The sequence below is a fragment of the Antennarius striatus genome, chromosome 16, assembly GCF_040054535.1.
Source record: "Antennarius striatus isolate MH-2024 chromosome 16, ASM4005453v1, whole genome shotgun sequence".
Classification (NCBI taxonomy): Eukaryota; Metazoa; Chordata; class Actinopteri; order Lophiiformes; family Antennariidae; genus Antennarius; species Antennarius striatus.
Window position 1 is genome coordinate 12,957,902 of NC_090791.1, and position 14,315 is coordinate 12,972,216.

General features: G+C 40.1%; 2 protein-coding genes across 3 annotated transcripts; both read right to left on the reverse strand.

The window, feature by feature from the left end:
- Nucleotides 1–261: 261 nt before the first annotated feature.
- LOC137609097 (cytochrome P450 2K1-like) lies at nucleotides 262–3,356 on the reverse strand. Of its 2 annotated transcripts, none has more exons than XM_068335851.1 (9): nucleotides 3,038–3,356; nucleotides 2,730–2,892; nucleotides 2,515–2,664; nucleotides 2,251–2,411; nucleotides 1,745–1,924; nucleotides 1,333–1,474; nucleotides 1,045–1,226; nucleotides 812–911; nucleotides 262–696 (listed from the first exon to the last, which is right to left on the reverse strand). In XM_068335851.1, exons 1-9 carry the CDS (start codon nucleotides 3,227–3,229, stop codon nucleotides 509–511), a joined length of 1,458 nt encoding a protein of 485 aa, XP_068191952.1. In that variant the 5' UTR covers nucleotides 3,230–3,356; the 3' UTR covers nucleotides 262–508. The 2 variants fall into 2 exon arrangements, with proteins under 2 accessions (XP_068191952.1, XP_068191951.1); XM_068335850.1 differs by having other exon boundaries at nucleotides 770–911; nucleotides 3,038–3,355.
- A 2,225-nt stretch (nucleotides 3,357–5,581) lies between these two features.
- LOC137609095 (cytochrome P450 2K1-like) lies at nucleotides 5,582–13,130 on the reverse strand. Its single transcript, XM_068335846.1, has 10 exons — nucleotides 11,222–13,130; nucleotides 10,896–11,106; nucleotides 10,556–10,718; nucleotides 10,341–10,487; nucleotides 10,109–10,269; nucleotides 9,047–9,226; nucleotides 8,829–8,970; nucleotides 8,539–8,723; nucleotides 8,077–8,218; nucleotides 5,582–7,998 (listed from the first exon to the last, which is right to left on the reverse strand). The coding sequence occupies exons 2-10, from the start codon at nucleotides 11,091–11,093 to the stop codon at nucleotides 7,811–7,813; spliced, it is 1,506 nt and encodes a 501-aa protein (XP_068191947.1). The 5' UTR covers nucleotides 11,094–11,106; nucleotides 11,222–13,130; the 3' UTR covers nucleotides 5,582–7,810.
- Between the last annotated feature and the right edge of the window lie 1,185 nt (nucleotides 13,131–14,315).

Here is a 14,315-nt window from a genome sequence, read left to right on the forward strand (position 1 = left end):
TCTCCCCTCCTTTAAAGGTCTCCCATCTTCATGTTTCTATGTGAATCAAACCGGTTCCTCTTGTTCATGGCTGTGTCAGCTGACATGAATCGTTTGTTTTGGATTTTTGGATGACATTGACCTTAACTGCCTACTTTATACTGCTATCTGGTTTTGATAATTGCACAATGACAACTGTTACATTGCTCACACATCATCTTTGACCGCCACAAAAAAGCACACCACATTTGAAAGTCTGAACATGTCCCCTTTTGTTTAGTACAACCAAACACTTGTTTTTTAACGTACTTATAATTTATTCTGTTTACAACCGAGGTTTTTATCATCAGTAATGCATATTTCCATACATTAATCATATATTTGGAGGTTGTAGAAAGGTAGGAGAAAGGGGGTGGGGATTACATGAGGTAAGGTATTATGGTCATGATCTAATGTAGTGTAAATGTAGGCAAAAGACAGAAACACTCCCACAGTGTCATTAAGTTACAGAAGTTATAGCAGTCCTCTGTCAGTGTCGACTGACAGCACACAGCTCATGAGGAGAAGGGCAGAATGTTAAACCTGCAACTGGTGTCAGATCCAGTTCATCCTCGGTAACTCCAGGTGGAGGAGAGAAATGAAATCGCTGGAGGAGGGAGGTGAAGAAGAGAAAGATTTCCATTCTAGCCAGACTCTCCCCAAGACAGGCCCTATGACCTGCAAGGACAAGGACTTGTGACAAAACAAACTGGATCTTATCCTTTATCAAAATCTAATCATGTGGTTGTACCTGCAGAAAATGGCAAGAAGGCATCTCTTCTGATAAATTTACCCTCCTTATCCAGGAAGTGTGAAGGGTTGAAAGTGTTTGGGCTCTCCCACTCACTCTCATCAAACAGGACAGATGTAAGTAGAGGAAGAATAGGAGTCCCCTGGAGGACAAGAAACAATGTGGGTTGTACATATATTTTTAAAGCTTTGGAATGATATTATTCGTCAGTGTAACAGCCTAATATTTTGAGCTTATGTTTTTTCTATCAACTATGATTGCCATGGGCAACTTGCCTTTTTGAGAAAGTATCCCTGGAAGGTGATATCTCGGGTAGTTCTGCGATAAATAAGAGGAGCAATGTTGGCAAATCTCTGTGACTCATGGATGACAGCGTCAGTGTAGGGCAGGTACTTCCTGTCCTCCACTCGAACCTGACGGCTTCCAATCACTCTGCTCAGCTCCTCCTGGACCTGATCTAGATGCAGGTGAAAACGGAATTCAGTGTGATAAAACTGCAGTGCTACGTTACCCCAAACACCTGGTGCGATTTGCTTGCTCAGATAAGCATCCTGCTGTCTCACCTTGTACATGAGGGTACTTTGCCATGAAAAGCAGACACCACCCAAGTGTGTTTGCTGTGGTGTCAGTTCCAGCAGCAAACAGATTCATCACACTATAGATCAGGTTTTCATCATGATATTGTGAATCCTTGATTTCAGACTCCTTAAAAATAAATGTAGTATATGATTAATGTTTTGTATGAACAGCCTGCATACCTGTATATGTGTGTGTGTGTGTGTATAGAGTATATATATAAATTAATGGCGCAGACACAGAAACAGCCTGTTCTCAGTTGAGCTCATTTGAGCAAATTTTAGGCAGCTGAAATTCAGGTCCATGGATCAGTTTGAGGTAATACATTTCAAATACAGTCTACATTAGTTGGACATCCGACAGCTGTGTGCAATTTGTTAAAAAGACGGAGCGTCTCACCTCCAGTTTTAATTTATACATCAGGAACGAGTCAATGAAACATCGACACAACTCAGGGTTCAGACTTTCCTTCCGATCTGCTATGATATGTTTTAATTGCCGTTTGTTTTTGGCAACATTCTTCATCATATCTCTCCAGTTCTTAATCAAAGGGCCCAGCCAAGGAAGCATGTTGTGTATCTGAAAGAGTACAAAGCAACGGCTTCATTATCTTAGAAAGTAACGATGGTGAGTCCTGAAGTGTTGAGTCCCTGCTGCCCTCATTTAACAATGCTTTAACCCAGTGGTACCCTAACTTTTTTTTGCCTGATGGAATGGTATGATGTCAGCAAGTATTTTTACGGACCATCCTTTAAGGGCTAGCAGATAAATACAAAAATAAAATGACTCAACCAGCGTAAAAAGTTTTTTTTTTATACAATAACAAATTGAATTGTTGTTCCAGTGATAATACAGTACACACAACAATATAAAATGTATCTTCAATGAACAAATCACTGCTGTACCTGAACAGAAGCAGACCCCATCAAGTGTAAGTTCTCACGATCTCGTTCAACCATCTTTTGGAGGACTGGATCAGTGTATTCAAATCTTTTTCCAAAGACAAGTGTTGATATTATATTTGAAGCAGCATAAGCTAAAATCTGACTGTTGTTGAAGGCTTTTCCTGAGAAAAAGAATGATCAACATGAGTTAGAAAGTATGAAGCATTTGAGGGACAATGGATTTGTATAGATAATCTTACCTTGATCCATCCATCTATTTCTTACCTTGATATTGTTCAAAAATTTTAATGAGTTGGTGACATTCCTCAATGATACTTTCTTCAGTAAGACTTTTTCCCATCCCAAAATCTCTCAGTGTCGACAGAGCAAAACGTCTCATTTCTTTCCATGTGTTGCCATTAGAAAACACTATGCCTGGAAACAAAAGATGTTGGCTTTAGATGAGAAGGTAAAAGAAGTTACTATAAATGTTTCCTCACCATATCCTTTGTTGAGGTCATGGAATAAAGGAGTGATGTCTCTTTCTCCAAACTCTTCAGCATGACCGACCAGAGCCTGTTTGACTGTCTGGTATCCTGCAAGCACGACCACCTTCTTTAGACCAAAGTAGACGGTGAACACTGATCCGTATGTTTTGGACAGCTGAAAAGATGGAGAGAGGTATGTTTGACACCAACCGTTTGAAATTACCGTAATTCAGCAGTCTGAAAGCATCACTGTGCCAGAAATATTACACACAGACACACACACACACACACACACACACACACACACACACACTTCTCACATTTAGAAGAGAGATGTCAATTCTTTTCAGATCCAACTGAAGCAAGTTTCCAAGCAAGGGGAGAGCTTTTGGTCCTGGAGGTTCTCTCTGTTGTTTGAAACGGAAATATAAGTACAAAAGCTGCACGACCAGCAGAACCACGACCACCAGCAGAGAGACTGAGGTGAGGGACTGGAACAGATCTTCAGTCATGATGTATAAAACTTTTGTCCTCACATGCTCCTCTGTGAAATGCAGCACTAACTAGGTTGTTGACGCATCCCTGTTCTGTGTGTGTATGCTGACCTCAGTTAACCTGCTGTCTTTTAAACACTCTCAGTGCTATCTGCTCTTAAAGTTACAGACATTAAATTGAGACGAGGGCGGACTGAGCTGCAGAGTGACGACAGCTTCCTGGTTACTCCTCCACACCAGACTCCAGCCCTGTCTCAAGATTTTCTGCCAACAGAGGAGGCTGCTGTGCTTTAAGCTTGAGAGAATGCATGGCAAGAATGGCTGTGAGACAAAATGATTGACCCGATGACCTCCAATGTGACCTCCACTACTCTTTGAATTGTGTGTAAGATTTGAAGGTAAACTGAATTTTGGATAACTTGAAAAGGAAATGTCAGAGGTCATGGTTTAAACATCATATAATATGATGAAATCTTACTGCGATCAACTTAGATGGGTTTGGTCATCTGTATTGTAAGATTCTCTGTAGGAATGAGGTGGTGAAAGACTGGCAGTTGTTACTGTGGCTCATGGTGAAATAGCAGATGGTGAAACTGGTGGTGGAGACATGATATGAGAAAGCGTATGAAGTTTTAGACTGATGTATTGTTACAGGACCGAGGAGATAAACTGACCATTTGGCCTGAGCAGATACCCCTGATGAAATAAAACATTTACAGGAGATGCATGATGTCTGTTTTTCAGGTTACTGCCTTCATGATAGTAAAAGTTGTTCTGTTAAATTTCTAGAACAATAGCACCATTCTAGAATGAGTAAAGATGATGAGCTGAAAGCATAAAGGCAGGTCCCACATGGATTTGATGCACTGGAGAGGCAGGGAACAAGTACACAGGATTCAAACTTGTGCAAACAACTTGTGAGTTTAAGTAATTCTCTGGCACATAGCAGAAGCAGTCTGGACATGCATGGATCGAAGGCAGAAGAGAGGAGCTGACAAACAACCAAATAAACAGGATGACTACTGGGTTTAACAAACAATTCAATAGACACTGAGTGGTAGAACAGGACTTCTTTACAGTGGAGGACAGATGTAAATGCTGAGATGATTGCAGGTGGTCAGCTGTCAGGGAAATTCTTCCTGCTAAAACGAGAGTTGCTAATTCTCTGAAGAATTATGATTTACGAACATGGTGTGATCACATGTTTTTCTTCAACATACTGGTATGTAGAGCATATCATTCCGAGAGTGTTACTCTGACAATTGTAACAACATCTGATCTCATGTATTTAAACACATCCCACTAACGGGGGCTGACATGCAGAAACATGGAGGGGCAAGATAAAATACAAAAACAAAACAAGGTAAATTTCTGAAAGATGAAACAAACCAGATTCATTTGCTTACAATTTAAGAAATCACTTACACATACCCAAAAAACCCCCAATGTTTTTGTGTGTTGTATACATTAAACATAGAGATTAGAAATTCAGATGAAGTTCATTAATTTCGAATGAAGAGCATACATACCTTGCTTCGTACCCTATTGTGTTTTAACAGTGTCAGGAGAAGGAAGAGGGTGTCAGTCAAAATGTCTTTAGTGTCCTAGTGATTTTGTTGGAAAAAGCTTTTGCTAATAAAAATAAAAGCTTTGTCATGGATGCTCTGGAGTCTCCAAATACTTTGATGTAAAAAGGTAGTTTGAGCAGTGGAAGGGGTCTGTCGGTATGTTTGTGCCTCTTCAAAAGGTAGATCTGCAGACATTCAGTATCTAAAAGACATGCCTGGTACATGCAAACTCATTGGTCTGGATCCAGATGAAACCGGTTCGGTGGATGTTACAGGCATCTCACGGTGTAGTTTGTCTTGACATTACCCATGATGTTAGAATCAATCTTCTTGTAACGATCTCATCCAGATCCAGTGGGTTGTAAGATTGTCACCAAAATCCTCGTATCCCCACCTATATATTTGAATAAGCTCACTTAAAACTCTGTCACGCTGTCACCAACTCCACCCACTACCTGTCAATCAAGCGCCCAACCAATCAGATAGATACCAGGCCCGGAGGAAATTGTACATATCCACTGCTCAGGCATTACATAGCGAATACTGGAAAAATGCCAGGAGAAAAAGAAAGACTGACATCACAGGACATACCACAAGACATATACTACGCTCACAGATACATGCAGCACTAACAGGACTTATATACTAAACTATAACTAAAATATAAACAGTATTAAATTAAAATATAAACAGTATAAAATTAAAATCTGTTCAACCACGTCAAAGAAATAAGTTATTTTGGTGGCGACAACAAGGAGAATATGTCTGGTAAAAAAAAAAAAAAAGACATTGGAGATGATGATTGCTATTATAAACTTTATTAATGACACACTTAAAAACAAAGCGTTACACAAATTAAATCAAGCTTAAACATGTGACGTGTTGACAGTCACACCATGCTGCCATAATTGACAGTCTGTTTAAAGAGATAAGTTTGAGATGATTTAAAAGGTGTTCCAGAGGTCATATGTTATATGTCAAATATTCAAGAGAATATCATGTCCAGATTGAGTAAAACAGATTTAAGGCTTGGAATCTCCTTAAAATGCCAGATTAAAGCAGTTCTCCAGATATTTTAGTAACAGGGAATGTGAGTAATATTTCTAGTGTTGGAGATTCTATTGGAAACAGCTTTGGTCATATTGTAACTACCATCACAGCAGAATACAGCTGGGTATTTACATTAAAGAATAAAACTGCCTATGATTATGCTGTCAGTTGCCTTGTCGAACTGCAGCACGGTATGGAGATAGAGCATCTATAAACTAACCCCTGCTATTGTTAGGAAGGGAGGGTGGACTCTGAGTTAAGGAGTTTGGTGACAATGTTTGGCTTGCTTGGATTTGTGATTGCAGCTCAGTTCATTTGGTGAAGATATAACTTTTGAACCCATATCAGTATTTACCATGCAGAATAGGACAGAACAGAGTTTATATTGGCTGGCAAAAACAGCAGACTATGCTCTTTGTGATATCCGATTATTTAAATGTAAGAAACAAATATCAAATTTCCAGTTTTTTCATGACAAGTTCATGAGATTGAGACAAAAAAGAAACCCTAAAGCAATGCTTGAAACACAGGCCAGTTGCATAATGAACAATTGAGGAGCAACAAAGCATTTTACAAAAATAGAGCCAATGAAAACAAAAGACAATGAGGTAAATATGTTAACGTGACACACCCTCTTTCTTGCATGTTCAGGCTGTCTTTTTTAAACCGTTTTCCTGTGCAATCTCTCACCAGGCATAAACAGATGTAGCAGCCATTTGTAACATCTCCGACTTTCACCCACACTTGTTTTTGTTCTATATTAGGTCACGTAAGAATGTGTGTAGTCTGCAGCCTTGTACTGCTTAATGAGCTTGGGATGTGATCAAATTCAGACTGATAGCAGAACAGATGCAGCGGAGAAAAGAAATACTGACTGCATTGATGTGCAAGTGTAATAACCTGATATATATCAGTTATATTTATATTTTTTCCCTGTTATTAATGCTTGATTACTATTCAGTTGTCACGGTTACATTCAAATTAAGATAAATAAGGTTTAAATGTTGGAAGATTATTATAATAAAGCTTTGAAAAATTGCATCCTTGGGTCATATTTCATTTTTTTCCATCACCCCGCTATTTACACCTTCTCATGGAACTCATGCTCAGTCTAAAAAAAAAAACAGACTGCAATGAAGTATTATTTCTACCGTTTCAGTCAGACTAAGAATTACTTCAATATATCTGAAAAAAAGCACAATGGAAAATAGAGTTCAGGTGACGTGCACATGACAGTCTGGTTGAAGGTGGGAAAGAAACAGGACCTGAACATTACTACTGCACGTACCTGTGATTTGCATAGCTGTCTGCATATCAAGTGATCATTTAATGCCTTGAAATGGATTGTGTGACTGTTGTACAGATGAAAATATTTTGACAAAGGGAGTGGTTGCTTAATGAAGACCAGCATGCGATTACAAACTTCTAGAAGAGACACTGCTCAGGTTGCCGAGATGAAATGAAATGCCATGGTTTAGAGTTTAGTCTGTTTTGCATTAATTGTTTCAAGTTCTTTTGCCAGGTTTTGTCTTTACATTTCCTGTCTTTCGGTGTTACATGGAATTAATGTCATTTTATTTGTTTATAATGAGAATAATGTGCTCTGTTTGCAAACAATCAAGGACAGTGACGTCACCCGGTATGGTGCAACCAGGGCCCCACCCTGGAGCCAAGCCAGGGGTTGGGGTTCGTATGCTAGTGCCTGGAGGCCAGGCCGGGCTCAGCCCGAAAGGACGACGTGGGCCCGCCGAGGAAACCGTAGGGGACGGAGGCAGTGTGGATTGGGTGGCACTCGTCAGCATGGTGCTCGACGGTCCAATCCCCCAGACAAAGAGTCTAGCTCTAGGCACATGGATGTTTGCAAACTTTTATTGCCAGAAACCTTTCCATAGTTGGATAACATATTTTGTGTTTTAAAGCAACCAGAAAACCCACTCCCACCAAGGAACTGAACAATACTTAAGGAATATGAACACTCTTGTCAGTAGCGACTGACAGCACACAGCTCATGAGGAGGAGGATAGAGTGTAGGACCTATGACTGGTGTCAGATCCAGTTCATCCTCTGACACTCCCGGGGGAGGAGTGAGTCGGAATTGCTGAAGGAGGGAGGTGAAGAAGAGGAAGATCTCCATTTTTGCCAGACTCTCTCCAAGACAAACTCTACGACCTGCAAGGAAAAGACTTGTCAAAAAATAAACTATTATATACTCATAATTTAAAATGTAATATGATGAAGTTGATGTACCTGCAGAAAATGCCAAGAATGCATCTTTTCTGATGAATTTACCATCCTTATCTAAGAAGCGTGAAGGGTTGAAAGTGAATGGGTTTTCCCACTCACTCTCATCATACAGGACAGATGTAAGTAGAGGAAAAACACTTGTCCCCTGGAAGATAAGGAAAAAAGTGGGCCATATCATTATCATCATCACTTTTGTAACTTTTCAATTATGAACATTTTAATCCTAATAAAGCGCCTTTCATTTATGTGAATGTAGGGTGTTCGTTTTCACAGGAGGGGGGGGGGGTAGCCATGCTTTGTCCAGATAAAAAGGAATGTAATGTAATTTACAGGTAGTCAGTTTTTATTGATTTGACTAACATTTCATCAACCTAATTATTTTACACACACAAGTGGATATTTAAAACAGTGGTTATGAAAAAATACAGCACTGCATTGAGTGGGGTACGACTATGGGCAACTGACCTTTTTGATAAAATAACCCTGGAAGGTGACGTCTTGGCTGGTTCTGTGAGAGATTGCCATGGGGATAATATTGGCGAATCTGTGTATCTCATGGAGAACAGCGTCAGTGTAAGGCAGGTACTTCCTGTCCCACACTCGTACCTGACGCTGTCCTACCACCCTCCCCAGCTCTGCTTGCACTTGATCTAGATGCAGGTCAAAATGGAATTAAATATGACAAAAATGCAGTTACCTTCACTGAAATCTTTGTGAAAACTGGTCACACAAACAATATATTCTTGCTTTTTCACCTTGTATATGAGGAAATTTTGCCATGAGAAGAAGAGCCCACTTAAGTTTAGTTTCTGGCGTGATAGTTCCAGCCTGGAACAGATTCCTCACAAAATAGACCAGGCTTTCATCACTATATAGTGACTGAACACTGTCAGATTCCTAGGAGAAAATAAAGAGAAAGGTTAATGATTTTGATGAGCTTTGGAAAGACTTCGCTTGAGTTGGGACACTTCACCTCCAGCTTAGACCGATGAATCAGGAAAGCATCAACAATACATCTGGTTTTCTCGGGGTTCAGAGTCTCCTTCAGATCGGCTATGATACGATTAGAATCCTCTCTGTTTTTCTCAGCAGTGTTCAGTAAATTGCTCCGGTTCTTAATAAAAGGACCCAGCCAGGGAATCATGTTGTACAGCTGTAATGGAGCACAGTACAAACAGTTTAATTATTGCAGGATTTTGCATATAATTTTTGTGTGAGCTATGAAATCTCAGGCCCCTGGTGCCTCCATTAAACATTATTTAAAGTCAATAAAATGCACACATTTAAAGTCAATAAAATGCACAATCTGTTCAGCTGATATCAAATGAGTTACTCAAAAGCCACTTTGTCATGCTGGCTGGACTTAAGTTCACTAAATAGAAGTTGCAGTTACAAGATCAACAGCAGGACACTAGGAACCAGAGGGAAAGATGCCACAAATATCATGAAAAAAAAGATCATGCAGGGGTTCTACAAAACAAACCAAAAAACGAAGGCACTCATCATGGTAGCACAAGAACAGGCCCTGAACACAAGTGCCCTAGTGGCCAGGTCTACCAGTGTAAATCAGACCCATGCAGTGTGCAGGCTGTGTAAAGACACCCACGGTCCGGTACATAGAAGTAATATAAAACTCTAGCTCAGTGTACTGTATGTGGAAATGCACAACTGAGTGATTGGAATAGTGTACAGGAATATCTGTACCCGGTATGGGCTAGAATAAACTAAAAGTGATTGAGAACAGCAGTGCCCAGATGCTACAGACTAATCAACCAGACAGAGTGGTGGTGGACAGAGAGCAGGAAAAAGAATAGATGAGGCGATACAAGCTGTCAGCAACAGGAAGGAAGCAACTGGAAGAAAGAACATGAAAAAGGCGAGAACTGGAATAACTGGAAGGTCAAAGCTAATATGGTCCCCGCGGCATTGAATGTATTTAAGGGCTACTAAATGTTCAATACATTGGGATGGTTAAGGTTTTACCAAATAATTAGTCAAATACAGTGTACAACAATATTCAATTATCATTCTGTACCTGAATAGAAGAAGACTTAAGATAAGTGATGCTCTGATAGTCTCGATCCACGTACGTCTGTAAGACTGGATCTGTGTATTCAAACCTTCTCCCAAGGGTGAGAGCTGACATAATATTTAGAGCAGCGCTAGTCATCAGCCGTCTGTTGTCAAAGGCTTGACCTGAGAAAAGGAATGATGGTTAGAAAGTCTAAAGCATCTGAGCAACAGTGCTTTAGTATAGATAAATGTACCTTTGTATTGCTGAAAACTTTGAATGAGGTGCTGACATTCCTCAATGATTCTTTCTTCGGTAAAATTTTTGCTTTCAAAATCTCTTAGAGTGGACATTGCCAAATGCTTCATTTCTTTCCACATCTCACCATTGCTAAAAACTATACCTGGAAATAATTGGTTGGCAGGTTAGCAATTTTTTTTTAAAAAGAAATGTTTTTTTGTTTTTTTTTACCATATCCTTTGTTGATGTCATCAAATATATGAGAGACACTTCTTTCTCCGAACTCCGCATCATGATCGACCAGAGCCTCTTTGACTGTCTTGTATCCTGCAAGCACGACCACTTTTTTTGTTCCAAAGTAGACGGTGAACACTGATCCATATTTTTTGGACAGCTTAAAAGTCAGAGGAAGGTACATTTGAGACTTGAGGTTAAAGAGGAGAAGCGCAACTTACTGAAAAATATTGAAACAGTCTTAAAAAGGCAAGTGATACAACAAACAAAATGCCATCCGTTTGTAATCTATTAAAGTAATGAATAGCATCGCTCAATACAAAAACACATTCCTCACATTTAGAAGAGAGATGTGGAGTCTTTTGAAATCCAACTGAAACAAGTTTCCAAACAGAGGCAGAGGTGTTGGTCCTGGAGGCTCTCTTCCATTTTGTTTGGAGCTGAAGCTGGAGTAAACCAGATGCAGGCCCAGCAGGGCCCCAGCACCCACCAGCAGAGAGACTGGGGTGAGGGACTGGAACACATCTTCAAACATGACGACTTGGAAGCTGATGGCGTTCAGAAAAACAAATGCTCACGATGAGATCATGCTCCATAGTGAAAGACAACACTGCTTGCTGGTTGTTCAATCACACTGGATGAGTTTGTAAACAACAGCCCCACCTTCTTTGTTTTTCCAAAAGCGCACTGGTCACCAGATCTGTGGAAATTATTCCAAGTATTAACAAAATGCTTTCATCCGTCCCAGCTGCCCAACGGCTCTCTACGAAGCAGTTTTGCTTCTTCCCACAGACAAATCTTAATACGACAAGAAAACAACGAAACAAGTTTGACTGTGTGTAATCTGACACCAAAAATCCACGGGGAGTGTGCTATTTACCATCTGAGGCCTGAGGGAGTGATGAACCATCCCTGAAATACTCCTACCTCTGACTCATGTTTTGGTTATAGGTGTGGCAAATTCTGGCAAAGGCCGTTGCTCTCATTACAAACCCTTTTATTTTTATCTAGAAAAGTCCATCCATCCATTGTTTAGACCCGCTTCTTCCTCTGTCGCGGGGTGCTGGAGCGTACCCCAGCTGAATGGAGGCATCAGGAAGGGTACACTCCGGGCGCGTCGCCAGTGCACCGCAGAGCAACACGTAAACAGACAAAGTATCTCAGTAAAATAATAAGTGATAATAACATCAAAACCCTCATCCACATTATTGTTCAACCTCAGTTTTAGACATATTATACAGCATTGTAGAGTTCTGATTCTTAATGATCAACAATAGTTTTTATGTTTGGCCTTTTTCTGATTTACATTCTCGCAGTCGTCATGAACCCTGTGCCACCAACCACACCCATACCTCCTGCTCATGCTTCAGCTTGTTTAACATTTAATCTGCCAAGTGTCAGCTAGACTCAGCCTACCTTTCCCTTGCCAATCACCGATAGTCTCCTATAAAGTATCAGATTACTTTAGTTTTGGTTTTGACTCTGCTTTTGGGTGCAATCCCTACACAAAAATACAAGAGCACTTATCAAAATTAATTTCCAATATAGATTAGGATAGTACACAAAACTCATACTGGCTGGCAAAAGTTGCATAGCCCATATCATTATGTTTGCTTGTGTAAATGCATTGGATTAAGAGTTTCCTTTTATTGCAGTTCTTGTTGGAGAGCAGGGAGGGAAGATAACTGCTAACAAAGCACAACAGCAACCTTTCAAGAGTTTATTGCAGTGGTGAACGTGAAAAATTTGGCAAAAAGGGTCTATGCAGCATTAGTTCTGAAATTATAGAGGTCTCTACAATAATATAATCCTGACGTGAATGTCTTCATTAAGTAATCAGTCCAGAAAGTCCACCGACACTCATACAAAGGTTTTAGGATAGTTGTTATCAAGTCAGTAATTTAGATCAGCTTTCTTCGATCTTGCCACGAGTCTGTTCATATACTGTAAAAGAGGCAGTGGTTAGAACATATGTACAATAAAAAGCAAGGGGTACAATGACATCCAAACCCCTAATCAGGATGTACACTTGTTGGAACAATTAAATGGCCACAAACGCATCTACTTACACAAACAAATAACACTGTCCTTGTTTTTCACATAAGGGTCTAAACACAGCACACAAACAGCACCAACAGTCCTTCTGACCCCGACAAAGGCACAAAGTTAAAATATAGAGATCACAGCCAATGAGCATTCAGAGCTCTTCTGCAGAGTTAAGTTGTCATATTTTTAGGAGACCCCGCTGCTGTACCCTCATGAACTTTTTAATTGCGGAACTTCTTCAGTAAGCTTTGCATCTTCAGTGATCAAATGGTAAACAAACAGCAAAAGTTACTAAATAACAAACCATAGTTACCTCGACAATACTGATTGCTCTTACATCTACTCTTTAACACATTTCCACAGACTTTCATATAAAGGGTCACCTTTTCACATTAGTCATTAACACCTACTGTGCGTGAGAGAGCGAGGGCGAGATTAATTTCCCACTTGGCATTAATACTGTACACATGGATCTTATGATTTAAAACGCCATCTAGTGGCATTCTAAACCATTACACTAGAGATTTGGTCAATCAGTGCTGTTGGTAAATTGAGAAGTTCAATAATCTTTACTAAACTGTAAAAGGATTAATGGAATATCACGACTTGACTTTGTCTAATATCCTGATGAAATCATGCTTTAAGAATCCCATATTCGCAAATGCTGATAAATAAGACAAGTATTTAAAGGAAATGTTACTCGCAAATTCAATGTACATTCTTTGCCAGAAGGCGGCTGTACGTAACCAGAAGAAACAATCATATCGTCAGAATGAATGCGTGAACGAATGTGATATCAAAAGGTCTTAATTGAAATAAGAGTGTTCAATTTACAATTTTCAGTCTTGCAACAAAATCTTTTACATATTTTATTGCGTGCCTGTGACCATCAACTTGTCAATTTTTATTATAAATTCCTATCGTGAGCCGGATTAGTGGAGATCCTGACAGTATAGAACAGGCCACTGTGCCGGAGCGGTAGAGACCGCTCCGTCCATCTCCGCTCCGCGGTCCGCTCTCCCTCGCCCAGGACAGCGGCCGCAGAAGTGCTGTCATTGTTCCCCGGAAGGACCGCGGTCCTGCTCAGACTGTTTCACACACATTCTCCGGCAGATCCACACTCACGTATCCTCATCGTACACTGTCGCGGTAGTGCGTTCGAGGGTGCACACTTGGCGCCTACGCGTTTCCCCACATCCACACAGGGACTGTACGAGACGCTTACCTGCTGATACTGCGTTGGTCCGCCTCTGGTTCAAGGGCCAAACCAAAGCACTACCTGGGTGTGGTATAAATAACACACTTTGGCGCGCAATTAGGCCAGAATAGTAACTGGACTGATCCATTTTGTGTATTTTTGGGTTGTTTCCTATTTTGTGGGTTTTTGATAATTGTTTAACCAGCCATATGATGGGCATTTATGTTTTATTCTTTTCTGGTATATTTGTACAGCAGGGTTAGAATAATTTCTAACTTTATAATAATAATAATAATAATAATAATAATAATAATAACTGTTTCCGTTATATCATACCAGATACTGTAAAAAACACCCCATGTAATTATTGTTGGTCCGCCAGGGGAAGGGCATCAGGATATATAAAGGGAGCATTTCTGCTTTATTGGGGTGTGAGAATTGGAGTTGGAGCTGGAATTATTGAGCATTGTGCATGGTGGCTATTACTAGGTTAAGTTTTTTCTGTATATACAG

Bases quoted from the DNA above. Each gene is read 5' to 3' on its own strand.
- LOC137609095 (XM_068335846.1), bottom strand. From the start codon at position 11,093: ATGTTTGAAGATGTGTTCCAGTCCCTCACCCCAGTCTCTCTGCTGGTG. The intron at 10,488-10,555 runs GTAAAAAAAAAC...AATTATTTCCAG, and splicing joins TGACATCAACAAAGGATATG to GTATAGTTTTTAGCAATGGT. The intron at 8,971-9,046 runs GTGAAGTGTCCC...ATTTTCTCCTAG, and splicing joins TTCATCGGTCTAAGCTGGAG to GAATCTGACAGTGTTCAGTC.
- LOC137609097 (XM_068335850.1), bottom strand. From the start codon at position 3,229: ATGACTGAAGATCTGTTCCAGTCCCTCACCTCAGTCTCTCTGCTGGTG. The intron at 2,893-3,037 runs GTGAGAAGTGTG...CCATCTTTTCAG, and splicing joins TTGACATCTCTCTTCTAAAT to CTGTCCAAAACATACGGATC. The intron at 697-769 runs GTACAACCACAT...TTGTCCTTGCAG, and splicing joins CTTCTTGCCATTTTCTGCAG to GTCATAGGGCCTGTCTTGGG.